General features: G+C 49.0%; 2 protein-coding genes across 2 annotated transcripts in view; one reads left to right on the forward strand and one right to left on the reverse strand.

The window, feature by feature from the left end:
- The window catches only part of LOC137545334 (eukaryotic translation initiation factor 3 subunit A-like), a 62,582-nt gene extending 58,108 nt beyond the window's left edge, over positions 1–4,474 (forward strand). Inside the window, exon 2 of the mRNA XM_068266451.1 lies at positions 3,381–4,474. Within this exon, the coding sequence (XP_068122552.1) occupies positions 3,499–4,374 (876 nt within the window). The 5' untranslated portion in view covers positions 3,381–3,498 and the 3' untranslated portion in view covers positions 4,375–4,474. The remainder of the gene's footprint in view (positions 1–3,380) is intronic.
- The window catches only part of TRPM2 (transient receptor potential cation channel subfamily M member 2), a 539,198-nt gene continuing 530,425 nt past the window's right edge, over positions 3,342–12,114 (reverse strand). The window contains exon 33 of the mRNA XM_068263660.1: positions 3,342–4,646. Within this exon, the coding sequence (XP_068119761.1) occupies positions 4,500–4,646 (147 nt within the window). The 3' untranslated portion in view covers positions 3,342–4,499. The remainder of the gene's footprint in view (positions 4,647–12,114) is intronic.

A 12,114-nucleotide genomic window follows, 5' to 3' on the forward strand; every position in this document is an offset into this window, starting at 1 on the left:
TCCGCTCCCCAATCCCTCTCCTCCCATTTACCACAATGACACCGCTCCCCAATCCCTCTCTCCCCATTTACCACAATGACACCGCTCCCCAATACCTCTCTCCCCATTTACCACAATGACACCGCTCCCCAATACCTCTCCTCCCATTTACCACAATGACAGCGCTCCCCAATCCCTCTCTCCCCATTTACCACAATGACACCGCTCCCCAATCCCTCTCCCCCATTTACCACAATGACACCGCTCCCCAATCCCTCTCTCCCCATTTACCACAATGACACCGCTCCCCAATACCTCTCCTCCCATTTACCACAATGACTCCGCTCCCCAATCCCTCTCTCCCCATTTACCACAATGACACCGCTCCCCAATACCTCTCCTCCCATTTACCACAATGACAGCGCTCCCCAATCCCTCTCTCCCCATTTACCTCAATGACAGGGCTCCCCAATCCCTCTCTCCCCATTTACCACAATGACTCCGCTCCCCAATCCCTCTCTCCCCATTTACCACAATGACAGGGCTCCCCAATCCCTCTCTCCCCATTTACCACAATGACACCGCTCCCCAATCCCTCTCTCCCCATTTACCACAATGACACCGCTCCCCAATCCCTCTCTCCCCATTTACCACAATGACTCCGCTCCCCAATCCCTCTCTCCCCATTTACCACAATGACACCGCTCCCCAATCCCTCTCTCCCCATTTACCACAATGACACCGCTCCCCAATCCCTCTCTCCCCATTTACCACAATGACACCGCTCCCCAATCCCTCTCTCCCCATTTACCACAATGACACCGCTCCCCAATCCCTCTCTCCCCATTTACCACAATGACTCCGCTCCCCAATCCCTCTCTCCCCATTTACCACAATGACACCGCTCCCCAATCCCTCTCTCCCCATTTACCACAATGACTCCGCTCCCCAATCCCTCTCTCCCCATTTACCACAATGACACCGCTCCCCAATCCCTCTCTCCCCATTTACCACAATGACACCGCTCCCCAATCCCTCTCTCCCCATTTACCACAATGACACCGCTCCCCAATCCCTCTCTCCCCATTTACCACAATGACACCGCTCCCCAATCCCTCTCTCCCCATTTACCACAATGACTCCGCTCCCCAATCCCTCTCTCCCCATTTACCACAATGACACCGCTCCCCAATCCCTCTCTCCCCATTTACCACAATGACACCGCTCCCCAATCCCTCTCTCCCCATTTACCACAATGACACCGCTCCCCAATCCCTCTCTCCCCATTTACCACAATGACTCCGCTCCCCAATCCCTCTCTCCCCATTTACCACAATGACACCGCTCCCCAATCCCTCTCTCCCCATTTACCACAATGACACCGCTCCCCAATCCCTCTCTCCCCATTTACCACAATGACACCGCTCCCCAATCCCTCTCTCCCCATTTACCACAATGACACCGCTCCCCAATCCCTCTCTCCCCATTTACCACAATGACACCGCTCCCCAATCCCTCTCTCCCCATTTACCACAATGACTCCGCTCCCCAATCCCTCTCTCCCCATTTACCACAATGACACCGCTCCCCAATCCCTCTCTCCCCATTTACCACAATGACACCGCTCCCCAATACCTCTCCTCCCATTTACCACAATGACACCGCTCCCCAATCCCTCTCTCCCCATTTACCACAATGACAGCGCTCCCCAATCCCTCTCTCCCCATTTACCACAATGACACCGCTCCCCAATCCCTCTCTCCCCATTTACCACAATGACTCCGCTCCCCAATCACTAGTATAACTGTATAACAAACTTCTAGGCAAACCAAATCTGAGCAATTTGTATTTCAGCCCCTGTGCAATGCTCATGAAAAGGAACTGTAATGAATAGCGGAGATGCCGCCTCGCGGTCTGGTGGCGGGGCGGCTGTCTCCGCGTTCAGACCGGCGGTTTCCGCACAGCTACATGTGTCTGATTTGGCTGGACCTTCTGGTGCACACAGATGGAGAGCTATGCGTGCGCGTGCCAGGCGACAGGAGATTTATACCAGCAGAAGGGGAATCAGCTGATCAGGCCGATCAGCTGATCCCAGCTGGACTCTGGATTGGCTGAGTGGCTCAGGCGGAGCTGCACAGCACTGCAAGTATATATAGATCTTGCTTTTCAGTTGCTGGTTGTCTGCCGTTGCGAATACTTACGTGTGAGCACTCAGACCTCAGTCAGATCCTACAGTGTGTTAGAACCAGCAGGAGCTGGGAATTCACACTTAGCCAGATTACGCTTGTGTTATACTTTAGACCAGTTCCGGGGTGTTGTGACCAAGGACCTCACACCCAAGCTTAGGATTACTGTGTCATTGCTGTGTTATACTTTAGACCAGTTCCAGGGTGTTGTGACCAAGGACCTCACACCCAAGCTTAGGATTACTGTGTCATTGCTGTGTTATACTTTAGACCAGTTCCAGGGTGTTGTGACCAAGGACCTCACACCCAAGCTTAGGATTACTGTGTCATTGCTGTGTTATACTTTAGACCAGTTCCGGGGTGTTGTGACCAAGGGCCTCACACCCAAGCTTAGGGTTACTGTGTCATTGCTGTGTTATACTTTAGACTAGTTCCTGGGTGTCGAGACCACGGACCTCACACCTCAGACTAGGACTCTGCTCTATTTCTGTTATGACTATTTGCTCTGTCGACCTCTCTCTTGCTTTTTGATTCGGTACCTCTGCATATCTGCCTACCTGTTGACAAACCCTGTCTGTACCCGGTTACCGAATCATCCTTTCTGTCTCTGTACCTTATCTGCTCATGTGTTGCCGACCTGGCCTGCCCGACCCCTCTGGCTGTCACTCATACCTTGAGTGTTCAGTCTATCTGTACTAGCGGTGACACTATTCCACCAAGTGTCAGTTAGCTATTAGGACTCCTGCTCCTCAGAGAGTCCGGCCTGCTAGCAGCCAGTGGCCTCTACTCCTCTGGAGTCCCCTGGCTGCAGTACAGTCTTATCACCAAGTATCACTGGTTGCCAGGATCTCTCTATCCCCTCTCTCAATGAGATAGTCCCTGCACAGCCAAGGACCACCTGCCCCTCAGGTGGTTCTCAGCCAAGCTGCCTGTGTCTCCCGCCTCCCGGGAGATAGCCTACAGTTACACCAAACACTTACACTTCATTAGGTGTCCAGAGGTTAGTCATACTTGTATTATTGGTGATTCTGCAGATCATCCATAATCAAGTATACATCTGTATTGTTGATGATTCTGCAGATTGTTAATGATCAGATTCTCTCTGTGTGCTGACGCCAATCGTTACAGGAACGTTTTTACAAATGATGAGAAATTGTACTTTTATTGTTCTAAACCAATTTTGCTGAAATGTTTCTTTTATCTTTATCCTTAAAGCAAAACACCCACCAGCTTTCTGTCCTCGTCTTGCCTTACTGGTCTGCTCTCCTCTTACTGGTCTGCTCTTACTTTAAGTGTTGATGACTTAGTGGCAAAGTCTCTGGAGCTTTCCAAGATGGCTGCCAGACCAACACCTTCCAATACTATGCCCCATGAGGTTTTCTTTGTTTATAGAGCCATTTCTCAACCAGGATTGTGGTATCCAGAAGTGGCAGAACTGGACGCGGACACCACTTCCAGGACAAGAGACCTGAGAGGGGGAGCAGGAAGACCAGAAATTGGACACAGACACCACTTCCAGGACAAGAGACCTGAAAGGAGAGCAGGAAGACCAGATATTGGACATGGACACCACTTCCAGGACAACAGACCTGAGAGGAGAGCAGAAAGACCAGATATTGGACATGGACACCACTTCCAGGACAAGAGACCTGAGAGGAGAGCAGGAAGACCAGAAATTGGACACGGACACCACTTCCAGGAGAAAAGACCTGAGAGGAGAGCAGGAAGACCAGATATTGGACATGGACACCACTTCCAGGACAACAGACCTGAGAGGAGAGCAGAAAGACCAGATATTGGACATGGACACCACTTCCAGGACAAGAGACCTGAGAGGAGAGCAGGAAGACCAGAAATTGGACACGGCCACCACTTCCAGGACAGGAGACCTGAGAGGGGAGCAGGAAGACCAGAAATTGAACACGGACACCACTTCCAGGACAAGAGACCTGAGAGGGGAGCAGGAAGACCAGATATTGGACACGGAGACCACTTCCAGGACAAGAGACCTGAGAGGGGAGCAGGAAGACCAGAAATTGAACATGGACACCACTTCCAGGACAAGAGACCTGAGAGGAGAGCAGGAAGACCAGAAATTGGACACGGACACCACTTCCAGGACAAGAGACCTGAGAGGGGAGTAGGAAGACCAGAAATTGGAGAGTCTTCATGGGTAAGTATCAGCCTGGAGATGAGCTTTGGCAATTAATAACAGTGGGACCAGTATTCTACCAATACGCTCCAATGTCCTGACTCCTGAACCAATGAATTAATAAGTCTTGATAAGCTGAATAAATTAATAAGACGTTCTCCCCAGTCTTCTGGATCTGTAGGTTAGTAGCTGACTTCCAGGTGCTCAGCTGTCCTCTGGAGAATTTCCTTCTCATTGGCATACAGAGCAATCTTGTGGTCTAGCAGTTGCCATCTCAGTGATATCTCCTGATCTGACTCATTCGTGTTCTGACCCAAAAAGAGACTGGTCTGAAAATAGACAAAGAGTTTGAGGTTCTTTCAGAGACAGTACTGACAGAGATCTCACAATACAGATACATTTCATGAAATTTCCCATTGGAAATCCTTCTTAGGAACACGCCTGCTTTGATATCTACCCATGTGATCTTAACTAGCGGAAACTTCACTAGGAACCCCGTCTTTAAGCACCGCTCAGCCCACTAACAGCCTAAGAAGTGAGCCTTTACCACTGTGAGTACTGCCGGTTATTTGTGCCAGTAGCTTGAGACTGCTGGTTAGCTGAGTTCCACATAACCGGCACTCTACTGTATTACACTCATTTCTTGCTATAGTGCCCAAACAACAAACTTCATATTAAAAGCTAGGAGCTATGTGCCAAATTCAAGGGAGGGGCTGATGATCAGGGTTAGATTCCATGAAGAGACTGCCTTTCTGTTCGATTTGGGCAGGGCTTGACATTCTGGGCTAGTTTCAGTAAAGAGGCTTAGCTTGAAGGTCCAACTACTAGGAGATGAGCTTCAAGGCAATGTTGTGGGTAGAGGTTGAGGTTCAGGATTAGGTTCAGTGGAGGAGGCTGACATTCCAGGCCAGGCTGAAGGGAGAAGCTAGGTTCAGCAGTGGAACTGAGGTTGAGGGAAGGAGCTGAGTAGGAATGATCGGAAAGAGCAAATTCCGTTCTGCCGGAATTCGCGGATTCCACCAGCGCTTCATTCCGTCGCTATAAAATTCTGCCGGATTTTTGTGAAATTCCGTGGAAATCCGGCGGAAAAATTAAAGTAGTCGCAAATGGAACCTTATTTATGTTAAACGGTAGCCCATAGAACCTATTGACTGTTCCCTTAGTCCTTTTTCTCCTTCCTCCTTCCCTTCTCCTCCTCCTCCGGACAACTGTTGAACACAAAAGGCAAGGCCATGCCTGGGTGGGCTTGAACCACCAACCTTTCAGTTAACAGCCAAACGCACTAACCAATTGTGCCACAGAGACTGTGTACCACAAAGACTGTGCACGCAGTTGCTGTTGAATGATTTTATGGGGATGTATGTGTGTCTTTTGGAGGAAGGAAGTAAGTCTGCTCCAAGAAGTTTCAGCATGTAGTGTTGGTGGTACAATGGTGTGGATAGCAGCCTACAGAGTGGTAGGCCTGGGTTTGATTCCTGGCCAATGTGAGTTGGCTTTTGACATCCTACAAATCCCTAAGCAAGCTCATTTTTCTCTTGGATATATCACAATGGTGCATGCTAGGCTGGCTTCAGCATGTAGCGTTGTAGTGTGTTGTGTTGGTGGTATAATGGTTAGGATAGCAGCCTACAGAGTGGTAGGCCTGGGTTTGATTCCTGGCCAATGTATGTGAGTTGGCTTTTGACATCCTACAAATCCCTAAGCAAGCTCATTTTTCTCTTGGATATATCATAATGGTACATGCTAGGCTGGCTTCAGCATGTAGTGTTGGTGGTGGTATAGTGATGAGGAGAGCTGCCTACCAAGCACTAGACCTGGGTTCGATTCCCGGCCAATGTATGCAAGCTGGCTTTTGAAATCCTACAATTCCCTGGAAGACAAGACCCTCCTCCTCCGGAGGGGGAGGAAGGGAGGAGGAAGGAAATAAGGTAGTCTATCGAGCAGAAATTCTTTTTATTAGGAAGAAATCAGTTCGGTGGCAAGAAAAATTTGCATTCCGTAAAATTCTGCGGAATTTCATATTTTTCCGCGGAAATTCCGCCATAGTGATATATCAAATCACCAAATTCCGGCCGGAATCACAGAATTCTTAATTCCGTGGAATCCAGCGACCATCCCTAGAGCTGAGGTTTAGGCCTTGGGTCTGGCGAAAAGATTCTTTCTTTTTTTTTCCATTTTTTAGGTTCTAGGGAAGAGCAGCAGTCCAGGGCTAGGTTCAAGGTAAGACACATACTCAAGTGATGTATAACGATATACGTACCTTTTTAAAATTTTTATTTACATTAAAAAAAAAAAACTTCAATTCTGAGCTGCTTTTATAGTGCCCCGACCAGGACATGGAGCTGCCACGTCTAAATTATAGGTAACAGGTTGCCCGTGTGGTGCTCCATGGAGGGTCCTGGGACTATCCTGGAGACCTTTGTAGTGGCAGAGATGAGTGTCAGCCTGGGCGGCACCAACACTCTGCTCCTCCCTCCATTCAGTCACATGTTATTTTTAATTGACATGTGAATGTTTTATCTTCAGCAAAGGTTTTTTTGTTTTTCTCTTTGTTATGCAGCAAAAGTTACAGATTACCCAGCAAGCTCATGGTGAACTACAACTTCTAGGAGTTATTCAGCACAAGAGATTGTGAGACTAAAGGATTCCAACTACGGTATTGTGGTTTTTACTCCATTTTTTTTTTTTTATGAATTAATAAATGTTTACCATATGTATGGAACGGTAATGGCTGTTTGTAATTGTGAAGTGTATTTCAGGCGTAAAAGCAAAGAGTCATGTGATCCTGCCGATCGACCTTAAAGGACCCATGTTTCCTAAGACTAATCCTGCCCATTGACCATACATGACCCATGTTTCCTGAGACTGATCATGTCCATTGACCATACGGGACCCATGTTTCCTGAGACTGATCCTGCCCACTGACCATACGGGGCCCATGTTTCCTGAGACTGATCCTGCCCATTGACCATACATGACCCATGTTTCCTGAGACTAATCATGTCCATTGACCATACGGGATCCATGTTTCCTGAGACTGATCCTGCCCACTGACCATACATGACCCGTGTTTCCTGAGACTGATCCTGCCCACTGACCATACGGGATCCATGTTTCCTGAGACTGATCCTGCCCACTGACCATACATGACCCGTGTTTCCTGAGACTGATCCTGCCCACTGACCATACGGGACCCATGTTTCCTGAGACTGATCCTGCCCACTGACCATACGGGACCCATGTTTCCTGAGACTAATCCTGCCCACTGACCATACATGACCCGTGTTTCCTGAGACTGATCCTGCCCACTGACCATACGGGACCCATGTTTCCTGAGACTGATCCTGCCCATTGACCATACATGACCCATGTTTCCTGAGACTGATCATGTCTATTGACCATACGGGATCCATGTTTCCTGAGACTGATCCTGCCCACTGACCATACGGGACCCATGTTTCCTGAGACTGATCCTGCCCACTGACCATACGGGACCCATGTTTCCTGAGACTAATCCTGCCCACTGACCATACGGGGCCCATGATTCCTGAGACTGATCCTGCCCACTGACCATACGGGATCCATGTTTCCTGAGACTGATCCTGCCCACTGACCATACGGAACCCATGTTTCCTGAGACTGATCCTGCCCACTGACCATACATGACCCATGTTTCCTAAGACTGATCCTGCCCACTGACCATACGGGGCCCATGTTTCCTGAGACTGATCCTGCCCACTGACCATACATGACCCATGTTTCCTGAGACTGATCCTGCCCACTGACCATACATGACCCATGTTTCCTGAGACTGATCCTTCTTACTGACCATACGGGACCCATGTTTCCTGAGACTGATCCTGCCCACTGACCATACGGAACCCACGTTTCCTGAGACTGATCCTGCCCACTGACCATACGGGATCCATGTTTCCTGAGACTGATCCTGCCCACTGACCATACGGAACCCATGTTTCCTGAGACTGATCCTTCTTACTGACCATATGGGATCCATGTTTCCTGAGACTGATCCTGCCCATTGACCATACGGGACCCATGTTTCCTGAGACTGATCCTGCCCATTGACCATACGGGACCCATGTTTCCTGAGACTGATCCTGCCCACTGACCATAAGGAACCCATGTCTCCTGAGACTGATCCTGCCCACTGACCAAACGGGACCCATGTTTCCTGAGACTGATCCTGCTCACTGACCATACATGACCCATGTTTCCTGAGACTGATCCTTCCCACTGACCATACATGACCCATGTTTCCTGAGACTTATCCTGCCCATTGACCATATGGGACCCATGTTTCCTGAGACTGATCCTGCCCACTGACCATACGGGACCCATGTTTCCTGAGACTGATCCTGCCCACTGACCATATGGGACCCATGTTTCCTGAGACTGATCCTTCTTACTGACCATACGGGACCCATGTTTCCTGAGACTGATCGTGCCCACTGACCATACGGGACCCATGTTTCCTGAGACTGATCCTGCCCATTGACCATACGGGTCCCATGTTTCCTGAGACTGATCCTGCCCATTGACCATACGGGTCCCATGTTTCCTGAGACTGATCCTGCCCATTGACCATACATGACCCATGTTTCCTGAGACTGATCCTGCCCACTGACCATACGGGACCCATGTTTCCTGAGACTGGTCCTGCCCACTGACCATACAGGACCCATGTTTCCTGAGACTGATCCTGCCCACTGACCATACGGGACCCATGTTTCCTGAGACTGATCCTGCTCACTGACCATACGGGGCCCATGTTTCCTAAGACTGATCCTGCCCACTGACCATACGGAACCCATGTTTCCTGAGACTGATCCTGCCCACTGACCATACGGGACCCATGTTTCCTGAGACTGATCCTGCCCACTGACCATACATGACCCATGTTTCCTGAGACTGATCCTGCCCATTGACCATACGGGACCCATGTTTCCTGAGACTGATCCTTCCCACTGACCATACGGGACCCATGTTTCCTGAGACTGATCCTGCCCACTGACCATACGGGACCCATGTTTCCTGAGACTGATCCTGCCCACTGACCATACGGGACCCATGTTTCCTGAGACTGATCCTGCCCACTGACCATACGGGACCCATGTTTCCTGAGACTGATCCTGCCCACTGACCATACGGGACCATGGGAGCAGTGATAAGAGGCTCTACCTGATCTGGCTAGCCCCTGGACCAGGTAGTATGGTGAGTTTTTTTTTACCTTTTAATCCTTGGTTTGGGATTACTTTAAATACCCTGGCCTTTGCACCAGTGCTGTAGCCTTTCTCCCCACCACCACTACAATTACTTCATGTAAAACCACACTTCCTAGAGCGTGCGCCCGCTGTCGCAAGTGGGGGGCGGTATCCTGCACGCCTCTTATGAAAGTCTACCGGGACGGCGTGCAGGATGCCCTTCACTTGACCCCAGGACGGGTGAGTATTACACTGGTTTATATGAAGATTAGTTTAGGCATTATGGTTCATTTGAAACTGAGTGTTGCATGTTACCAGCTGCTACCCTATCATCTCTTCAGCGCCTATATACTGTATACACCACAATAGCCTGATGCAGAAGCTGAGTATACAGGGACTAGGAGGAAATGTGTGTATGTGTGTAGAGAACTGGTTAAGAAGGGAAAAAGTGGTGCTAAACGGGTCATATTCAAAATGTGAAATTGTTAGCAGTGGGGTACCGCAAGGGTCAGTACTGGGTCCAATCCTTTTAAATCTGATTATTAATGAGCTAGAGGGAGAAATAGTGAACTTTTCACAACATGATCTCAGCAGCATGGCTATACGGGCAGACACATGGCAGATGAAATGTCATGTAGGTAAAGGTCATGCACCTTGGACATGCAATGGTAACGCACCATAGGAGATACATGTCTAACAGCTGGGAGTATCAGACTTGGAGAAGGATTTGGCAATACTGGTGCATAACAAGTTAGGTTATTGTATACAATGCCAAGCAGCAGCAGTTCAAGCAAATACAATTCTGAGATGCACAAAATGGAAGAAAAAAAAACAAGAAAATGCTAGTACACTACTCCCTCTGTATAAATCACTTGTGAGGCCACATCTGGAGTATGGGATAATGCAGGGGGAGGGGACATGATGCAGGGGGAGGGGACATGATGCAGGGGGAGGGGACATGGTGCAGGGGGAGGGGCACACACTACTCCCTCTGTATAAATCACTTGTGAGGCCACATCTGGAGTATGGGATAATGCAGGGGGAGGGGACATGATGCAGGGGGAGGGGACATGATGCTGGGGAGGGGCACACACCACTCCCTCTGTAAACTCACTTGTGAGGCCACATCTGGAGTATGGGATAATGCAGGGGGAGGGGACATGATGCAGGGGGAGGGGACATGATGCAGGGGGCGGGGCACACACCACTCCCTCTGTATAAATCACTTGTGAGGCCACATCTGGAGTATGGGATAATGCAGGGGGAGGGGACATGATACAGGGGAGGGGACATGATGCAGGGGGAGGGGACATGATGCAGGGGGAAGGGCACACACTACTCCCTCTGTATAAATCACTTGTGAGGCCACATCTGGAGTATGGGATAATGTGGGAGGAGGAGACATGATGCAGGGGGAGGGGCACACACTACTCCCTCTGTATAAATCACTTGTGAGGCCACATCTGGAGTATGGGATAATGCAGGGGGAGGGGACATGATGCAGGGGGAGGGGCACACACTACTCCCTCTGTATAAATCACTTGTGAGGCCACATCTGGAAAATGGGATAATGCAGGGGGAGGGGACATGATACGGGGGAGGGGACATGATGCAGGGGGAAGGGCACACACTACTCCCTCTGTATAAATCACTTGTGAAGCCACATCTGGAGTACAGGATAATGCAGGGGGAGGAGACATGATGCAGGGGGAGGAGACATGATGCAGGGGGGGGGCATACACTACTCCCTCTGTATAAATCACTTGTGTGGCCACATCTGGAGTATGGGATAATGCAGGGGGAGGGGACATGATGCAGGAGGAGGGAGATGATGCAGGGGGAGGGGCACACACCACTCCCTCTGTATAAATCACTTGTGAGGCCACATCTGGAGTACGGGATACAGTTTTGGGCACTACACTATAGAAAGGACATTGACCTTCTGGAACGGGTACAAAAATAGGCAACTGAATGAATCAGAGGGACGGAAGATCTCACTTAACAAGAAAGCTTGGACTAGGTTTGATATGCTTTGAAAAAGACAACTTCAATACAAAAGTTTGGCAAATTAGCTTTGTATCCCTAGGCTTGTGTAAAAGACAAGGGGCATGATGAGTAAAATAAGTTGTTGCCATCTATTAACCACTTCACAACTGAGGGGTTTTACCCCTTGAGTACCAGAGCAATTTTAACCTTTCAGCGCTCCTTCTATTCATCCGTCTATAACTTTATCATTACTTATCACAATGAAATGAACTATATCTTGTTTTTTCCGCCACCAATTAGGCTTTCTTTAGGTGGGACATTATGCCAAGAATTATTTTATTCTAAATGGGTTTTAATGGGAAAATAGGAAAAAATGTGGGAAAAAATGCATTATTTTTCAGTTTTCGGCCATTATAGTCTTTAAATAATGCATGCTACTGTAATTAAAACCCATGAAATGTATTTGCCCATTTGTCCCGGTTATAAAAACCATTTAAATTATGTCCCTATCACAATGTATGGTGCCAATATTTTATTTGGAAATAAAGGTGCATATTTTTCAGTTTTGCATCCATCCCTAATTACAAGC

Source organism: Hyperolius riggenbachi, chromosome 2 (assembly GCF_040937935.1).
Source record: "Hyperolius riggenbachi isolate aHypRig1 chromosome 2, aHypRig1.pri, whole genome shotgun sequence".
NCBI classification, from domain to species: domain Eukaryota; kingdom Metazoa; phylum Chordata; class Amphibia; order Anura; family Hyperoliidae; genus Hyperolius; species Hyperolius riggenbachi.